General features: G+C 39.1%; 4 protein-coding genes, 1 long non-coding RNA gene and 1 pseudogene across 9 annotated transcripts in view; 1 reads left to right on the top strand and 5 right to left on the bottom strand.

Moving 5' to 3' along the window:
* LOC130688668 (uncharacterized) overlaps positions 1-16830 on the top strand; it is a 77513-nt gene that overhangs the window by 38675 nt on the left and 22008 nt on the right. The window lies entirely within an intron of this gene.
* On the bottom strand, positions 250-1988 carry LOC130688660 (actin-fragmin kinase-like). The gene is made up of 2 exons (XM_057511660.2): positions 1915-1988; positions 250-1129 (listed from the first exon to the last, which is right to left on the bottom strand). Exons 1-2 carry the CDS (start codon positions 1979-1981, stop codon positions 663-665), a joined length of 534 nt encoding a protein of 177 aa, XP_057367643.1. The 5' UTR covers positions 1982-1988; the 3' UTR covers positions 250-662.
* Positions 3341-4474, bottom strand: LOC130688663 (uncharacterized). Of its 3 annotated transcripts, none has more exons than XR_009000477.1 (4): positions 4184-4474; positions 4020-4120; positions 3852-3954; positions 3341-3786 (listed from the first exon to the last, which is right to left on the bottom strand). XR_009000477.1 is itself a non-coding variant. In XM_057511662.1 (4 exons), exons 1-4 carry the CDS (start codon positions 4284-4286, stop codon positions 3703-3705), a joined length of 342 nt encoding a protein of 113 aa, XP_057367645.1. In that variant the 5' UTR covers positions 4287-4474; the 3' UTR covers positions 3341-3702. The 3 variants fall into 3 exon arrangements, 1 of the variants encoding a protein (XP_057367645.1); XR_009000476.1 differs by having other exon boundaries at positions 4210-4474; XM_057511662.1 differs by having other exon boundaries at positions 4233-4474.
* Positions 5312-7172, bottom strand: LOC130688512 (zwei Ig domain protein zig-8-like; annotated as a pseudogene).
* On the bottom strand, positions 8581-12241 carry LOC130688649 (proto-oncogene vav-like). 3 transcript variants are annotated; one of them, XR_009000475.2, is made up of 16 exons: positions 11920-12241; positions 11677-11852; positions 11514-11582; positions 11355-11451; positions 11117-11293; positions 10835-11047; positions 10658-10774; positions 10470-10586; positions 10233-10406; positions 9931-10166; positions 9743-9866; positions 9360-9661; positions 9164-9295; positions 8899-9087; positions 8707-8832; positions 8581-8597 (listed from the first exon to the last, which is right to left on the bottom strand). XR_009000475.2 is itself a non-coding variant. In XM_057511642.2 (15 exons), exons 1-15 carry the CDS (start codon positions 12166-12168, stop codon positions 8763-8765), a joined length of 2442 nt encoding a protein of 813 aa, XP_057367625.1. In that variant the 5' UTR covers positions 12169-12241; the 3' UTR covers positions 8658-8762. The 3 variants fall into 3 exon arrangements, 2 of the variants coding, with proteins under 2 accessions (XP_057367625.1, XP_059352939.1); XM_057511642.2 differs by lacking the exon at positions 8581-8597 and having other exon boundaries at positions 8658-8832; XM_059496956.1 differs by lacking the exon at positions 8581-8597 and having other exon boundaries at positions 8658-8832; positions 11117-11281.
* Positions 12414-16426, bottom strand: LOC130688664 (uncharacterized). Its single transcript, XM_057511665.2, has 12 exons — positions 16241-16426; positions 15676-15832; positions 15481-15606; positions 15279-15419; positions 15086-15203; positions 14853-15015; positions 14635-14791; positions 14410-14565; positions 14068-14345; positions 13451-13975; positions 12954-13198; positions 12414-12828 (listed from the first exon to the last, which is right to left on the bottom strand). Exons 1-12 carry the CDS (start codon positions 16378-16380, stop codon positions 12626-12628), a joined length of 2409 nt encoding a protein of 802 aa, XP_057367648.1. The 5' UTR covers positions 16381-16426; the 3' UTR covers positions 12414-12625.

The raw sequence follows: 16830 nt of genomic DNA, 5'->3' as shown, positions 1-16830 counted from the left end.
CCCTACTGGGTAGTCAAGTCCGCCATATTGTGAAGATCTTTTTGGGTTTTTTGTAGACAAAAAGGAAATGTCTTTTTTCAACTGTGAAAAGGGATGTTCACTAAACATTGTCAACGTCTTGAGATTCAGTTATATACATGGTAAGTGTTAACTATTAAAACTAACTTTATAAAGTAAAATGAAATACACAAGAAAAATATATAAATTTGAAATTATTTTTATTGTCCCACCTCCACCCTTCAATTCCACCACTATTTTACATCACATATATATACATACAAATACATACATAAATACATACAAACACTTAACTAAATTAACCCGATGGCTGCCACGCCATGCAACCCGTAGGTTGCTTAAACTACATTCGCTACACGTCGAGTCGGAAGGATCCCCGACCAAGGTGGGGCTTGTCCGAAGACAAGCCCGGGCTGGCACGGTGAAAGAGTCCATTCTGGGAATGCACACCCCAGGATATCTCTCACCGTGCCGACAAAGAGAAGTCCCTAATGGTGCATTGCCTAGCGCCTAATGGCATAAAGCCATTAGGCGCAATGGCGACTGTTCCCCCCATGGCCATGAGGAGAACAGCGCCCAAGTCCCTACATCTACAAAAAAAAATGGGACCAAACGGCGTGGCAGCCAACGGGTTAACTTATACACTAACATGCAAAACAAAACAAAACAATACCAAGGCGAATGATGCAGATGGCGATGATATGATGGCGAAGGCTAAGGCGAAGAAGGCGATGTGATGATGACGAAGGTAAAGGCGAAGACGGCGACGAGATGATGACGAAGGTAAAGGCGAAGACGGCGATGAGATTATGGGGAAGGCAAAGGCAAAGACCGCGATGGCGATGGCGAAGACGGCGATGGCGATGCGATGCCGATGGCGATGAGTTTATGGTGAAGGCAAAGGCAAAGACCGCGATGGCGGCGATGGGATGGCGATGGGATGGCGAAGACGGCGATGGTGAAGACGGCGATGGCAAAGACGATGGCGAAGACGGCGATGGCGATGGCGAAGATGGTGAAGAAGGGGATGGCGATGGTGAAGACGGCGATGGCGATGGCGATGGCGAAGACGGCGATGAGGCGACTATCAGGATTTTCTTTTTTACTGACCCTGTGTAACAGATGTAAATAAGTTAGCTAAAAGAACAACATGGGAATTAAATAAAAGAGATCTAAGTATGACTATGGTTTGCCGGGACTTTAAAAATGATACAAGTTAAAAATGAACACTAGCTTGATTAGTTTCCCAGGATTACTAGTGCCATAATATGAAACTGACTGAAGGCAGGGAATGCTACTTCTGAAAAGTAGTCTTTCATTCAAAAAAAAAACTGTTCGCTAAATGCTTATCAAACATTTCATATCTTCAGTCTTCCTTCAACAAGAGCTTGTCACAAAGAGTTGTCATACAGCTTTGTTAGTCAAACGTAGATTCAAGAAGTTCAAACAAACAAATGTTTAGTACAACAGAAGTCACGATATTGAATACAAAATTGAAAAAGGTTAAGAGACGATTTAGTTTATATTAATAAGATAGAGATAAAAAAGGCAAATAAGTCAAATACTGATAGCTCAACTAGTGCGCTCGTTCTTGAAACAGTTCAACCGATCTTTAACTCTACTTACAATTGAATGCAAGAGATTCACTGCCAAATAATAATCAAGCAGAAAATATGCCAACAATATTTAGCTAGGCTCTGAGAAAGAACTTAGAGACATTTTATTCTACGAAAATCAGAACAATGCATTTTCCAAAGCACCAACTGAGCATTGACTTGCTAGATCTGTGTTCAACTTATCATTGCTGGTTTACATAAAACGCTTCCATCTTCCTAATTCTAACAATAAAGCAAAATAATAACGCCTGAATAAAAATAATGATCGTATGTTACTTACTCGTTGGTATAGATGCATAAAAGAGACGAAAAACTAAAAAAAAACAACAGAGCAAAATTGTTTGCATGCTGACAGGGCTAATGGCGGACATGACAGACGACGGTGGCGTTAAAACTTTTGGGTTGTGATGCGAAGCAACCGAGGTTTTAAATCTTCATACGATAACTATTCTGGAATTTTATATACACTGGTACTGATTAATTTGATTTTCAATTTAGGATTCCTAACTATTTATATGCAAATTTCCGGAAGTGTGTCGGAAGTAACGAAGAACTACGGAACTACTTAGCACACAACGAAACGAATCAGAGATTTATAACACCTATAAAATTTGGAACAGCGAATAATTTAAAGTACGAAAAAAAATTATATTGCATTTCGGCCAAGCATGCTTAGTTTTTTGGTAGTTTCTCTTAGCACGTGAATTCTACTCCATATTTTGTGAGATACCCGATACTCCAGTTTTGAGGCATGTAAATCTGTGTTTGCTTACGTGAAAGTATGGACTGAATTAAAACTCTGTGAAATTTTTCTGCTTTATTACTTCAAGTGTATAATGAGCTAGTTAACCAACAATCTCTCACAAAGATGCTTAAAACCTTTATTCTTCCTCAGTAACTGTTTTCTTCCATTACAACTATCAATAACTTCAATTAAGCAAAACAGTTTGACTTGCATCCTTTTGCCTACAAAATTGCTCTCAAATTGTTTACATTATAATGTTCAAATATCAAGGACACTTTTTCTTTCATTCTTCTTTTACAAGCCATCTTTGTTAGTATCAATTTTTCGTCTCATTTCATGAATATTATTGATACTGTAGCAACAGAATTCTGCAGAAACTTTGAATTTCTGAAAACCAGAACAATTAATCACACAAATGTTACCACTTCCACTAGACCTGAAAAAAACCTGGTATAAATATTTTATATTCTTCTAAACTGAAGTGTCCAGTCTTAATGTTAAAGTAAGCTTTCATAAAGTTCCACAATACACAGATCTTAATTCAAATCTATTAAACCTATGACATTTGAGGGCTCGAGCATATTCAAAATAGCTTTTATGTACTGTGTTAAAGACTTTTGCAATTATGGGTTACAAGTAAGGAAACAGTACTAGAATAAATGAAGATAAATTACCAGGAGATTAAGGATGTAAACATTCTTTACCTTACTAGCGTCGTGTTGATACTAAACACTTACGATGGGAACAGTACCATCGTGCCACAACGGAGAAAACAAACTATCGATCGGCACCGCAGACATCAGTCATCCATTGGATGGTTTAAGTACTCCAGCAAGAAGTGTATTTATCTTAAAATGGGTTGATACTGGATGCCCTGCCAAAACCTACTGGCAATTCCTAACTGGTTTGTTGAAAGATTGATCATGATCACGTAAACAATTGATTGCTTTCAATCGTGGTACGCAGCCCTAACAAGCACCCTAAGTTCGAAGTTCACCAGATTCTTGTAAAAAAAGACGAACGCCCTGCACCTAACAGTACCGCCCTAAAACATTTTTGTAAACGCACAGATTTCACGAAAACAAACAAAATTTAAATCAGCATCCTACTGGATAAATTGTGATTGCTCATAATTATTACGTTTGGGAAAATCAATATACCCAGTGGATTTTTTTTTTCCAAATATATGTTAGTCTTTGAGTAATTTTCCCCAGTTTACGATATTTGACGCCTGTGGATATCGGTGGCATACCTTAAGCAGTTAAATCTTCATGGTGATCTCATCAGTAACATGGGCACAAAAATTGAAAAAAAAAAAAAACATTAGTTTCTGACAATACAAGAATTTGTTTCACTGGATCCTGGGGTGTTGGATCCTGAGACGCTGGATTCCTGGCAAAAACACCACTATAATAAATTTAAAAAATTATCATTAAAGGAAACCCATCTCTCAAGTTAACAAATTCTATTACATTCTGTTCAGAAACAGCAGAAACCATAAGAAACTTCAGAGCAGAAGGCCACATAGCTATGTGAATTATCCAAAGACATCTTATTAGGCACCAAATTTCTGAACTATCAAATAGGAAAGCAATACAGTAATATTTTAATAATACATGTAACAAGTATATTTATGTTACCCTAATTGTATCCTGGCACATCCATGTAATACAAACTGCCAATCTTTTAGAAAGCGGGATTTGTCAAGTGAAAACTGGAGCTTGAAATCATTCAATAGATTCTGAAACAAAACGGAAATTTAATTTGACAACCAACACAATTCTTGGGAGCTAAGCGTTCTTACAGTAATTTGGTGGTACTTTCACTTACCATATTTGGTAACCAAAAAATACCTTAGAGCTGATGTAACTGAAATTTCGATTGTAGTTTAAATACGTATGCATCATATATCGCAACAGTACATAACACAGACAATGTGATAATCCCAGTTGCAACAGAAGACTTTAATCGATGGGAGTATAAAACGTGCATGCTGCCATGATCGCCGTCTCTAGTGAAGATCTGGTACATACTGTGTTCAATGTCCGACAAGCGCAAAACTATCTTCGTTCTCTACCACGTGATGAAAGTCCGGTTTCACAGATTTCTTCGGGATAGAGTCTTTTGGGCTACTTGGCAAAAGGACTCTAGGTTTTGCGACACAAGGACTTCTGTACTTCGACACTTGGACAACTGGTCCACGACGAAAGGACATCTGCCAATCGACGTTCGGACTACTGGTCCCCGACGTTTGGGCGCAACAATAAATTGTTGCTGAACCCAACGAGCGCTACAAGAGGAATCCCGTGCCATCGACATTAGGACTTTGTTTTTTATTGATGGTTAGTATTGCAAACGTCAAACGGACTCCCGATCTAGCGACAAATGGACTTTCAAACCAGGTACACAATCTTTTTTTTTTCTTTTACCTATACCATTGCCAAGTAGGTAGGGTATTTAATTAATGTTATTACTATAAGATGTTTTTCTATATGTATCAGCTTATGAATTTTAATATTTGTATTATAGAAAAAAGTATGAATAAAACTATAAGAGTTTATGTGCTGATGCCAGAGGTAAACCTATCAAGTTTTTATTTATTTAAATTTACTAATCCTTTTTATTAACCAAGGCATTAAGATATGGTGTAGCAATAGAAACCATTCCTTATAATGTTATTGCAAACGTCATCCAAGACATTGTATGGTATGGATATGACCATTCTGTGTCTGTGATAAAGAAACGTGGAAATGGAGTGGCACTATACTAATATAATCTTATTAATCCTTTTTTTCTATAATAGAAATCTTAAAATTCATAAACCAATAAATCTCTGAAAGCAGGTGGTGATATATATTAAAAACTATGGACAAGTACAACTAGAGTAAATTCTAAATTAAGGACTTCCTAATCAGGTACACTTCCGTGCTATACCAATTCATTTGTAACAGAAAACCCAGAAAAATATATTTAACATGTAACAACAAACTGTATTTCCATGCCCTCTTTGTCTTTGAATTTTTCGTAAAATCAGGATGATTACCGCAGATAAAAAACACTACGTAAATTTAAAAATAAAAGAATTCATTTACATTCGTAATGACGCACGTAACTGGAAAAGGACTCTCGACACCAAAATATATATCTTCAGACCCGACAAGCACAGCTTGTGGTTCAACAATTCGTAATTCGACAGACTGGGTGCATGCGGATTTCCTAGTCGTGATCTGTAAGTAGAAAAATCAGTTTAGGAAAGCAGAAGCGGCCGTTATACTTTTCAATTTAAGAGTAAAATAAAGCTGTTCCAACCTGGCAATCATAGATACCCTCGTCGTCTTTTCTTATGTATTTTATGAGCAACGTCCAGATGTTTTCGGTATTGTCCACTGAAGTAACACGAATCCTTTCGGCGCTTGAATATACTTTAGAGTCCGCACTACAAAATATACCAATATCGCCGACGTACCCAAGATACCTACAAAGTAATAGGGATGTACCTACCTTCCAGAATTGGGATGTTTCTGACATAATAACCAGACGAACAAGTAAAGTTGTTAAATGCTTGCAACAAACAGAGGAAAAAAAAAACAGTTTTATTGCAATGTAAATCATTCGTTGAAGTAACTCGTAACATATTCTATTCTAATTTATGCAGCTCGTTCGCTGTGGTGGTCTGGCAACTGAACCTAAATACAAATTACTAGAAAAGGGTTTTATTTATTAGCAACTTTATTTCCCATCTAACACTGTAGGGAAAAACATTACGTGTAACGCATTTTTTTTGTTTTAGGAGTTTTTTTTAGTTGGTTACGCTTAGCTGCTTTTCGGTTGCTAAAACTGAAATATTATTTTCGTTATGTTATGTTATTTTCTGTTTGTGCCAGTTGACATCTGCATACGCAAAAAAATTATATAGGACGCCTAATATTTTGACAATCATCTTTTTTGCCTTTGGGTTCATCAGTGAAACTCACGCCATGATCCTCTCTGAGCGCCACATGACAAGGAAGAAAAGCTGTATCTCCTGATTGGGCGGTGATAACAGTGTTAATCTTCGGTTCTGTTTCGTTTGAATCCCATCGCCGTCCTGGAATGTAAATTGGGTTTTAATTATAGCCTACCCTAGAATTAAGCATCACAAATAGAACGAGACATTTGATAATAAGAATTTGATACAACGAAGGTCTAAGGCTGGCATTTTTTAGTTCTCTAAATGAGTATTGTGGAACAGCTATATGTAACCCAAATTTTTGTTGAAGAATATAGTTTTAGAACAGAGAACATTTCGTCAACAGTCTACATGACACAAAGTAGCCAATACCCACAGACTCATGAAGAATGCCCCTATTTTGTTTTGAAGAGGAGTTCTTATGTTGTGACATTCCTCCCTCAGTAACAACATTTTTCAATTAGGCAACTGATCTTTATTCTTTAAATTACAGTTTATAATAACAATTTCTAAATAAAATAATAAGCTGGCAAATGCTGTAAATGCTAGCTGGTGGCAAAGGCAAAATATTTAACTTTTTTCTCTCGTCCCGGCCGTTGTCAACGTAATATAACAGAAGATAAATATTACTTTAAAAAATAATTTTTACAGGCAAATAGATCAAGATCTGCACTGCATCTGGGTGTTTAGTAATTACATTAATTAAATACCCTACCGACTTGGCAATGGTATATAGGTAAAAGAAAAAAAATGATTGTGTACCTATTTTGAAAGTCCATTTGTCGCTAGATCGGGAGTCCGTTTGTCGTTTACATGAGTCCGTTTGACGTTTGCAGTCAATCATCAAGTAAAAAAAAAAAATAAGTCCTAATGTCGAGGGCACGGGAGTCCTCTTGTCGGAAAGTGTAGCGCTCGGTGGGTTCAGCAACAATTTACTGTTGCGCCCAAACGTCGGGGACCAGTAGTCCAAACGTCGGTGGGCAGATGTCCTAACGTCGGGTTCCAGAGTCCAAGTGTCGGAAACCTGCAACCAAAAGTCGGAAACCCTGGAGTCCTTTTTGTAAGTCGCCCAAAAGAGTACATGCCATTTCTTCTGGTGCGTACACTGACATGAAAGAAAAAGTGGGTGGAGGATGTACTTCAACCTTGGCGTTGCCGTCATTGATGACACTAGATATTTCATTAATCATTTACTATCTGTTTTTATATTAATTTTAATAATAAAATGCCTATATTTTCTTAAATTTATTAAATTTTTTGGATTATCGTTTATCAAGCATAATGTGTTTTCATAAGTGAAATTCGGCATCTGTGTTCATAGTTTCGGTTATCACGCCAGCACCATCTGATGTTTGATACATGCTTTAGTTCTTTTAAATTAAGCATGAACTATACCAGGAGTATACCGGCGCCTACTGGTGATTTGGTACGGAACGCCATCTCTGGAACGTAACATGCCTAGCTCAAGTTGTTTTGCAGGCGCTACTACTCTTGGTATATTTCATGATTTAAGTATAAATTGTTATATGAATATTTTAAATTCCATTAAAATATTTCGAATACTGGGAGAGATTTAATATTGATTAAGAGGTATGCAAAAAAAACTAAAATCAATGAATCAAAGCCTTTTATTTTTCAATGTTTTTAGTAAAGGCGCCAGTATCTTTTGGGTTTAATACACGCTTCAATGCTGTGACTTCAATAGGACTCGGCCGCAGTTTAACCATCGATACATTATGATCTGCTTAATTCCCGACACAGGAAAATGTGTTTTTTTTTGTGTTTTTTCACCTTCGCGCCAGTATCTTTCGTTAATAGGCTGGTCATAGGTAACCCTTAAGTAAAGCGGGCCGAGCCCTAGGCTACAATTATAAAAAATTACATTAAATAAAAAAAAAATTTATTCGCAACATTCCTGGCGTTAGGAGGAATCTCGATCTTGTTCTTTTGTTTGAGAGCGTGAATTATTGCTGCCGATAGAGATAATGAAATAGTAGATAATTTTTGTTTTTTTAAATCTCGATTTTAAGATCACAGTATTACTACTCTTGTTGTTTCGAGTTTTTTGCGATGAGTTTCAATAGTTGTATTTCCGCAGTGAACCAAGACCGATTATGTTTCATCTTCACTAACACGTTAGCCCTCCAAGCTTGAGGTTGGCATGGAGAACGAGATCTCACACCACAGACGGGTATAGCCCAAATCAAAAATTACCTGAATTAGGAAGTGCTTCTTGAAAAGTTACCAGGCCCATGTGTATACCGCTAAGCTAGACGACCCAACAGACGATGGCAGAAAACAATACAGAATGTGCCATACAAATGACAACTATTTGTAAACTTTTGCTATTTCTGTTTAGCATCTGGCCATATCATTACCGATTGCAGTTCTAGTTTAAATATAGGTGCATGAACTGGAACGGTATCCTTGGAATTCATAAAGATGTATACTGCATGCTATTGGGGTCCACCCTGAATGGTGCTTTCAAATAAACATCCATGACCCTGCATATCATTTTGAGTAATAAATTTATTGCTGTAACGAACAAATGCCATTTCAAGTAAAATTACCGTGTAACTTCTTCACTGAGGAAGTTGTGGCTGTACCAGCATACAAGGTCATTGATGGTGGGGAATGTGTTTCCAGGAACCAAAAAGAATTCATGCTTGCTCCAACTTAGACCAAGAGCAATATACTCGTTTTCTTCAGGCTCTGTCTTAAAATGCTGTATTTTAATATGTTTTACTCCAGTGTTCATCCTTTGAAATTGCAACAATATAAAAGTCGTTAATTATTTGAACCGAGGAGATATCATACAGCCGAAGTGATACGTACACAACACTTATGGCAAATGGTGCAGACAAAGCGTCCTGGCTTTTAGGATCTCTCTTTCTGACAAGAAACGTTCCCGGGTCACTTCCGGCGAGGTATGCAGTGGCTTCTTGAGCACTTATTGATCCACCGTACCTTTAAGCAAATTAGTAAAAGTTTCTCACGTGCACAAGCAAAGCACTTAAATGTGAAGCTTTACCAGAGCTGAGATTCCAGGCCATCATCTGACTGGTCCATATCTTTAACCTGCTGGACTGGTGTTTCATAAAGCTGAAATGCAAAACTAACTGGAGGGCTTAGAACTCCTTCTGACTGGTAAGACGATGCTTCGGACCAATAAGATGATCGCGCCGATGTGTTCAATGACGTACATTCATAAATTCCAGATTCGTGTTCAGAATCTGCGTTGGCATATATCTCCTCGGCACCAAACTCACATGTTTGGGAAAGTTCTAAGCATTTTTTGTGAAATGATTGGCTGCACTTTCCACATCGATAACCCTGTCAAAAACACACGCAAAAATAATTTGAAAACATAAATACAACTAACAATAACAAATAACGTGAAATCGTAATAACAACCTGATCAAGAAGGCCTTTGAGCAATTTGTGGCAGACATGGCAAATGGCTTTAGAGGAGAATGTCTGAAGTACAAAAGTATGCGTTTTTGCATCAGTGTTGTCCAACGAAGGATGTAGCCGATCCCTACACAAATATACTTGCTTTGTAATAGACTGTTTTTGTTTTACGCTACTCTAGCTTAACTTACATGACAACTTTGAAGCTCTCAATCCACTTCCGTCGTTCCTCGTGCGTTTTGCTGTAGAAGATAACACTTGTTTTTCCTGTGGGTCCTTTCACTCTCCAGCAACTCGTCCACGGAGTCGTAGAAGCCTCAAAAAAGCCAGCTAAACCTACTAACTCCTCAACGGCGTAGTTTTGCAGAAGTAGATGGGAGTGGTAGGTGAACTGCTGATTGCGCGATATCGTTCTCAGGCCTCTCATCTGAAAACGAATCCTTTTATTTCCATTCTAAAACATTGTTAACTAATTTATAGGATAATAAAATACTTTCGACTTCGGCGTGCAAAAGACCACCATCCGACTAAAGAGAAAGACCTGGTATTTTGTCTTTTCGTGGCTGTTGATGGCTGTGGAGAAACTGACTTTCAAAGAACCGTTTCTAAAAAATCGTCCAAATTCACTCAGGATCGATTTCGTGGGTTTCCAGCAATCAATTTTCGACTAATTGTTAAAAAAGAAATGTTTATGAATCTTCCACATCGCGCATTTAAAACATACTGGTACCTGGGCGTGCTTAAGCGTTTGTAAGATAAAACTGTCCTTTTTTATGGCATTGACATCTTCAACGAGCTCTGACATGCAGTGGCCAGCAATCTTAATCCCATGGTAATCTTCATGATTCTAATTTAGTTAAGATACATCATAGGTCAATGGTTAGTGTCACTTTTGGTTTCTAGTTTCAACTGTAATACCTCGGGAATGTATTTATTTAATTCTCCAAAAAGTACGACATATTGGCTTAGGTGCTGAATCGGCTGAAGAAGGAGATTTGTCAATTTGAAGTGATCTCTCAAATTTCCCTGTGCCAGCTGAATGAATGTTTGTTAACAACTGTGCATGTAAACCCACTGTTTTGACGGACCGAATACCTCAACTTCCTTTGCTAGATTTTTCTTTGCCCTATAGACTCTTCCCACGACATGCAGGGCAAGTGGTAAATTAGCAGCATACCGTTGATAAATGTGCAGCTTGTCTTTCCAGTTCAGAAAAACAATGTACAACTTTGTCAGAGGCTGTTTTACTTTACTGCTTATCACACTCAGCAATTCGCGATGGATTTGTTGATGGATTTGGTTTAGTTCCTGGAGGCATTAAGAAAATAAGTTGTCATATTGATGAATTAAAATTTCTTAGTATTCGAAAGAGAATACCTTGATCCCATAAAATATAGTCGATTGCTCCTGGGTGGTTAAAATTTTCGATAGGGGCCCAACCATCATTTCCTCCATGATGGTCAATACCATAATGTAATCCCTTTCAACATTGCACATTTTCTGAACGGTTCGTTCGACTGGATCGGTTGGCATAGTTGCGGTCTGCGTCGAATTCTGACATAGAAGAAAAGGTTTAGCAATTTAAGCTACAGAGAAATTTATTCCCGAAACTTACGGTCAAACTTGTGCTACGTTGAAAGTTGTTTGAAAGGATGCTCATGTAGATAACTTCGTTAGCCGGATCGTAGATAGTGGAAATCGGTCGTACGAAACTAAGCGATTTTTCCCCTGTCAGTTAGATCAATTTCCTGTATAGTAATCAATAAGAAAATACCTGTTTTGACCAGTTTGATCCCCTGTTGTTTGGTCATCGCTGCCCGATACATGGGGAACGGGAAATCCCCTAATATCAATAAACATCGAACATTCAAAACATCAAAATGTGACAGGAGTTTGCGTAATGACTGGCAGGGCTTATATGCAAAAAAGATTATTACATAATTCCAAGTCGAGCAACTCTAGGAGACTTGGATAGCTGGGACAAAGTGTAGAGTACGCGATCGAAATCATCCAGATGATACAACATTGCTGGTTCGAACAAGTCGCGTCTGGCCAAACCAAAGTCCATCTGGCAAATCTCTAAAAAGGCTTCAATGTTTTGCAGGCAGAGATCCTAACATTCACATGTTAGCAGCGTTATCATTTTGTCGAAATATGGTGTAAATATAAATTTATATTACCTCATTTTCGTCGGGATCCATGCTGCTTAGCTCACTAACATCGAAAAAAAAATCCAAAGAACTCGGGTTGAGCAGATGAATCAAGTGGCAGAGGACGACACCATCGCGAAGATAATGACTGAAACACTCGAGGTTCCTGGTTGACGGAATATGATCCGGCAAAGCAACTCCACATCTTCTTAACCAACCTAAACACTCTAACCATAGGTTCGTACTCGCCATCACACTGTTCTCGACTACCGTCGCCATTGTAATAACGGTTAGATTAGCCGCATATTTTATCTATACTCTTATCACAGGGGACTAATCACTGGTGTGAACTTCGCCAACGGAGTACGGAAGAATAAATACATAGGAATTAGTGCAATAATTAAACAAATAAGTTTATACCTATTAAACCAGTGTTCGATCAATTTCTTAACTGATTTTACCTCAAATCTGTTTAACCGTTTGGGCACATGCAGCGCGTTCTGCCAAACAAATGAGCATTTCAGTTTTCTTTTTCCTTGTTTTTTCATTGATTTTCTTCTTTCAAGCCAATACACATAGGGCAAATTTTGAAGAGAACCATGAAGAAAAATTCTTTTTGTTGAGCATCTTGCTGATGCAAAGGAACTGTGTTTCCCTATCTACTAACTGAGCTGGTTCTGTTTGCTTGTTTTGTCTTCTCCACAACAAACCAACAGAATGCAAAGTTTTGAAAGAGCTATATAGTTGCTGAATCCTGAACTTCATCCAGCTGTTCCAATACAGTGCACGAAGAACGTGATGATAGGCGAGGTTTACGCTTAGTCATGTGGCTTTCGATCCACTTTAGCATCCGTAGTACGGAATCGTTGTTGGACAATCGTCGGTCCGCCGCCGTTTTAACTGCCAATGTCGATGTCACACGGAAGGTGGCTGCTAAACCTGCATACAATTTTTCACCACTTTATGATGCTATCAGCTTTGGCGATTTAACATAGATCAGTGTCTGAATATCTTTTCCAAAGGAAGATATTAGCCAAATATCCACTTTATCATTCTTCAGAAACCTTTCAGAGCTTTAATTGCCGCTTCATCAGTAAAGTCGTCGCCTGCGTAAACGATGCGGATGCGTTCTTCCCAGTCCACTCCGAACGCAGTTCGTAATATATAAAGCGCCGCTTGTCCTTTGTTCCACTGAGATGGGGGCTTGGCTTCCAGAGCGCAATAGGCTGTGGTACATACCAGTCCAGCGCCTTCAATCAGCTCTCGAGCTCGTTTGATCAGTCCCGTCCTTAAATGCATGACCGTTTCGCTAAAAAAAAAAGCAAAGAAAGTGATTAACTTGATTGACTTTAATAGCATGAAGTATACTAGAGTAGGTAACGGGGTACCCTTTACATGGAAACTCCACGTAATGCATGTGAAATTCCACAGATGGCGTTTTTGGCTTTTCGCACTGGGGATTTGAACGGAACGCCATCTCTGGAGCTTAACATGCGTAGCTCAAGTTGTTTTGCAGACGTTACTGCTCCTGCTAAGTGGAAGTGGAAGAAAACCGCGTTACCTGTAGTGGTACGTGAGTAAAAGGCCTTTATGTTCCACCCAAGCTCCATCGTTACAAACTTCTTCTTGAAGCTGGCGGAGAAGGCTGCGCACTTTATCTTCGTACTCGACGGGCAGTGGGTAAATGAATTTTGTGCCATCCGGATGAAGAATTTCGAGACCATTTTTACCAGCGTAAGTGATATTTTCGATTCCAACCATCTTCTTGACATTATCCACGCTGCGATTGGAAATAATGGAGACATACACATCTGGGCAGTTGCAAAGTCGTTGTAAAATCTTGCCCGTCTCATTGGGCAGGATAGCCAAATCTGGATGCGGTGCCAGTGGTGCTAGTGTTCCATCATAATCCAAAAGCAGGGCCAGCTTTTCTGCGTTGCCAACGTACTTGGACAAATACTCATCGTAATCGTCCATGGCCGACGACATCAAACAGGAACCAGTTTTCGCATCGGATCCCTGGTCTAAAGTGGCAGCGCGAATGGTCTTTAGAAATGATTGGGCCCAAGCGTCAACGTTGTTCCGCCTATTAATTCAAAAAACAATTTTGCAATCTTCGAACACAATTTTGTGCCATTTGCAAATAGAGCCGGAAGCAGGACGGCTTGTTTTGATCACTTTTCACGACGTCGCAGGTTTTTCATCCGGACTTCACGCTCGTCGCGGGACATCTCCAACGCGCTGCAGATTAGCTCGGCCACATCGTCGATTTTGTACGGATTGATGAGAAGTGCCTCTTGCATTGTTTCACCTGCGCCGGCAAACGGAGATAAGATGAGCACACCCGGTTCTTCTATCTGACACGCCACAAATTCTTTGGCAACGAGATTCATTCCGTCCCGGAGCGGTGTCACCATGGCAATGAAGGCGTCCCGGTAGTACGCAGCCAACTCAGCCTTGTATTTCATAAACAATTTTATTAGTTTTGAACTTGTGGTAAAACAAAGAGTTGGCAAGTACCTGAGAGACACAGCCGTAGATATAGCGAATGGGCGACCAATTGGCGGTCGAGAAACGTCCATTGATCCGTCCAATCACCTGATCCATCTCTTCCTTGAGATCCTGATATTCTTTGACGTCAGTCCGTGAAGGAACCGCTATTTGAATGAAAATCACCTGATAGGCAATTCCGCAAGTTGCCGTAATCGATTTTAAACGCATACGCATGAATCTTCAAAGCTAAACCTCTTCAATGTGTTCCGGGTGTTTCTCCAAAAATCGTTCAAAGGCTTTCAGTCGATGAACCAAGCCTTTCGTGTAATCCAAGCGATCGACACCCAAGATAATTTTTTGTCCTTTTTCCTTTACCAAACGTGGGGCTTCTTCCGCCATTTGCTGGAATCTACGATACAAACGAAATAATTCTAAATGGCATTTTAAGTTAATTACGGGCTGTATCAGGCCTGTGAAAAGGGATGCCGATTGGCAGGGCAGCAACTTTTATGATACGATTTCCATATTCAACCAGCAGATTCGTTCGGTCTATGCGGCAGCCTAGTCGACGATGACAGCAGTCTAGGAAATTGATGCAATAATCGTCTATATGAAACCCAATCATATCGCAGCCTAGAGTTTTTCATTCAAACAAATAATGTAGCTCGAAAAGTATCAGAGGTTAAACGAATTGAAAGCAAACCCAGCAATCCCAGCAATATTTCATCATCCCACGGTAAGAGTCTGAAAATATCCCATGGTGGAAAGGGAATATGCAAGAAGAAACCCAAACGAGCGCTGAAATTGTTATCGCTCAATGCCTAACATAACGCACGAGCAAGAAAAAAAAATCAGCCGAATAAACGTTACGAGATAATGCCTAACATTTACAGTACCTGCCGTAGGATGGACGGTACCAAAGTCAAGTGGTAATCATGAATCCAAACCAGTGAGACTACTCCCGGCTCTTCCTTTGATGTTAATTTAATTGCTTCCAACGTTTCATCAGCAAAAAGTTGATTAACTTGAATGTAGTCCTGAATAATTTCATTATTCAATATATAAACTGTCTTTTCGTACAGGAAATTAAATACTCACGTGCCAATATTCAGTAGAGTATACTGCACGATCTGACATGGAATGAAAAAGAGGCCAGAGTGTTCCATTGCAACATCCATTGTAGTATGAGTCAAACTGTTGCTGATTCAAGTGGACGGGTACAACCTGAAACGTCATTTCATTAAATGAATTGATCTTTAAAAAATAAACGTTCCCTCTACAGGTTTTGCTTACCTGATGTTTCAGTAACCCAGCAGTGGGTGTCGTATCTTCTTCAGAAGCTTCTGGGATTTCATCTTCTACACCGAAAGAGCAATCCCCTGTCCATCCAACCCATCGCCCACCACAGCCGACCACAACAGGAGCAACGGCAGTAACTAAGCCTCCAGCACTATGAAAATTAAATATTTTTATAGAAAATAGATCAAATTCTAAAGGAAAGGGTGCCAAAGGCATATCGAGATAACACTTAAAATATTGAGGCAGGCCAAAGAAGTCGGAAACCCCCGCGGGTAGGTTGAATAGAGGTGACAGCATGGTTTTACCCATGTTCCATTTAATGACTTTTACTCTACAGCTTGCATGGTAACAAAGGTTGAAACATCCGCAACTATTTCCTAATTCTAGTCAGCTAATTGTTTACTTCGAACAAGCAAAAATCTACACATGATTGGTATCGTACAACAGCAGAGAACATCGAGATTGACTTGCATGAGAAGTTAGAAAATGTCAACCACTTCATACCATAAAATGTGCTAAACGAACACAACACACAAAAGACTAGTCAAATTTTACTTGCCTTGATTTCCTTAGTATCTTTCCAGTTAACTCGTCGCGTTTCAGAACAAATGGAAGACGATTAGAGACCACAATAAGCCTTTCCTGCAAAGGATTCCATTCAACCACAGACTTGGATTCCTGATGTACGTTAAGCTCCATGGTTTGTTACAAAATCGACACGGTTATTTTTCATGTCACCCTCTCCCTTAGCAACAATGACGATTTCTTGGAGTCTCTTCCGTACGGATGCTATTGAACAACCTGCTCTCTTAGCTGACCGTGACTAACTATGCCTAGAACACGAGTACACGACCCTTACTAGACCTCTCTCGAAGCGTCTTTTCGCGCGCAAAAGTAAGCCTTCAGGAAGTTGCCAATTCGACAAAAAGTAGTATGGTGGCGAATTATTTTTGCAAAACATTCACAATATTTTCTCTGCCCGTTTTTTCCAATTGAATGTCTTCAAATTTAATTTAAACATAGTTGCTGTTTTAAAGTGTGGGTCAGAATAAGGAATATGGGCGGCATAGCGTTTTTCAACATAAAAAAGAAACAAAAAGAAAAAAACAGCCAACAACCCGACCTAAAATTTTATGGAATCGACTTATG

This window comes from Daphnia carinata, chromosome 9 (assembly GCF_022539665.2).
Source record: "Daphnia carinata strain CSIRO-1 chromosome 9, CSIRO_AGI_Dcar_HiC_V3, whole genome shotgun sequence".
Classification (NCBI taxonomy): domain Eukaryota; kingdom Metazoa; phylum Arthropoda; class Branchiopoda; order Diplostraca; family Daphniidae; genus Daphnia; species Daphnia carinata.
Note: the sequence above shows the minus strand (reverse complement) of the source record. Positions and strands in the feature narration are given on the sequence as shown.

Coding starts and splice junctions, on each gene's coding strand:
- LOC130688660 (XM_057511660.2), bottom strand. CDS start 1,981: ATGCAAACAATTTTGCTCTGTTGTTTTTTTTTAGTTTTTCGTCTCTTT. Junction 1,130..1,914: donor TTATGCATCTATACCAACGA/GTAAGTAACATA, acceptor TCTGTTACACAG/GGTCAGTAAAAAAGAAAATC.
- LOC130688663 (XM_057511662.1), bottom strand. CDS start 4,286: ATGATGCATACGTATTTAAACTACAATCGAAATTTCAGTTACATCAGC. Junction 4,121..4,232: donor TCAGTTACATCAGCTCTAAG/GTATTTTTTGGT, acceptor GTTTTGTTTCAG/AATCTATTGAATGATTTCAA. Junction 3,955..4,019: donor TGTGCCAGGATACAATTAGG/GTAACATAAATA, acceptor CCTATTTGATAG/TTCAGAAATTTGGTGCCTAA.
- LOC130688649 (XM_057511642.2), bottom strand. CDS start 12,168: ATGGCGACGGTAGTCGAGAACAGTGTGATGGCGAGTACGAACCTATGG. Junction 11,294..11,354: donor AACGTAGCACAAGTTTGACC/GTAAGTTTCGGG, acceptor CTTCTATGTCAG/AATTCGACGCAGACCGCAAC. Junction 11,048..11,116: donor CTATATTTTATGGGATCAAG/GTATTCTCTTTC, acceptor TAATGCCTCCAG/GAACTAAACCAAATCCATCA.
- LOC130688664 (XM_057511665.2), bottom strand. CDS start 16,380: ATGGAGCTTAACGTACATCAGGAATCCAAGTCTGTGGTTGAATGGAAT. Junction 15,016..15,085: donor AATATTGCTGGGATTGCTGG/GTTTGCTTTCAA, acceptor GAAAAACTCTAG/GCTGCGATATGATTGGGTTT. Junction 12,829..12,953: donor GGCAATTAAAGCTCTGAAAG/GTTTCTGAAGAA, acceptor AATTGTATGCAG/GTTTAGCAGCCACCTTCCGT.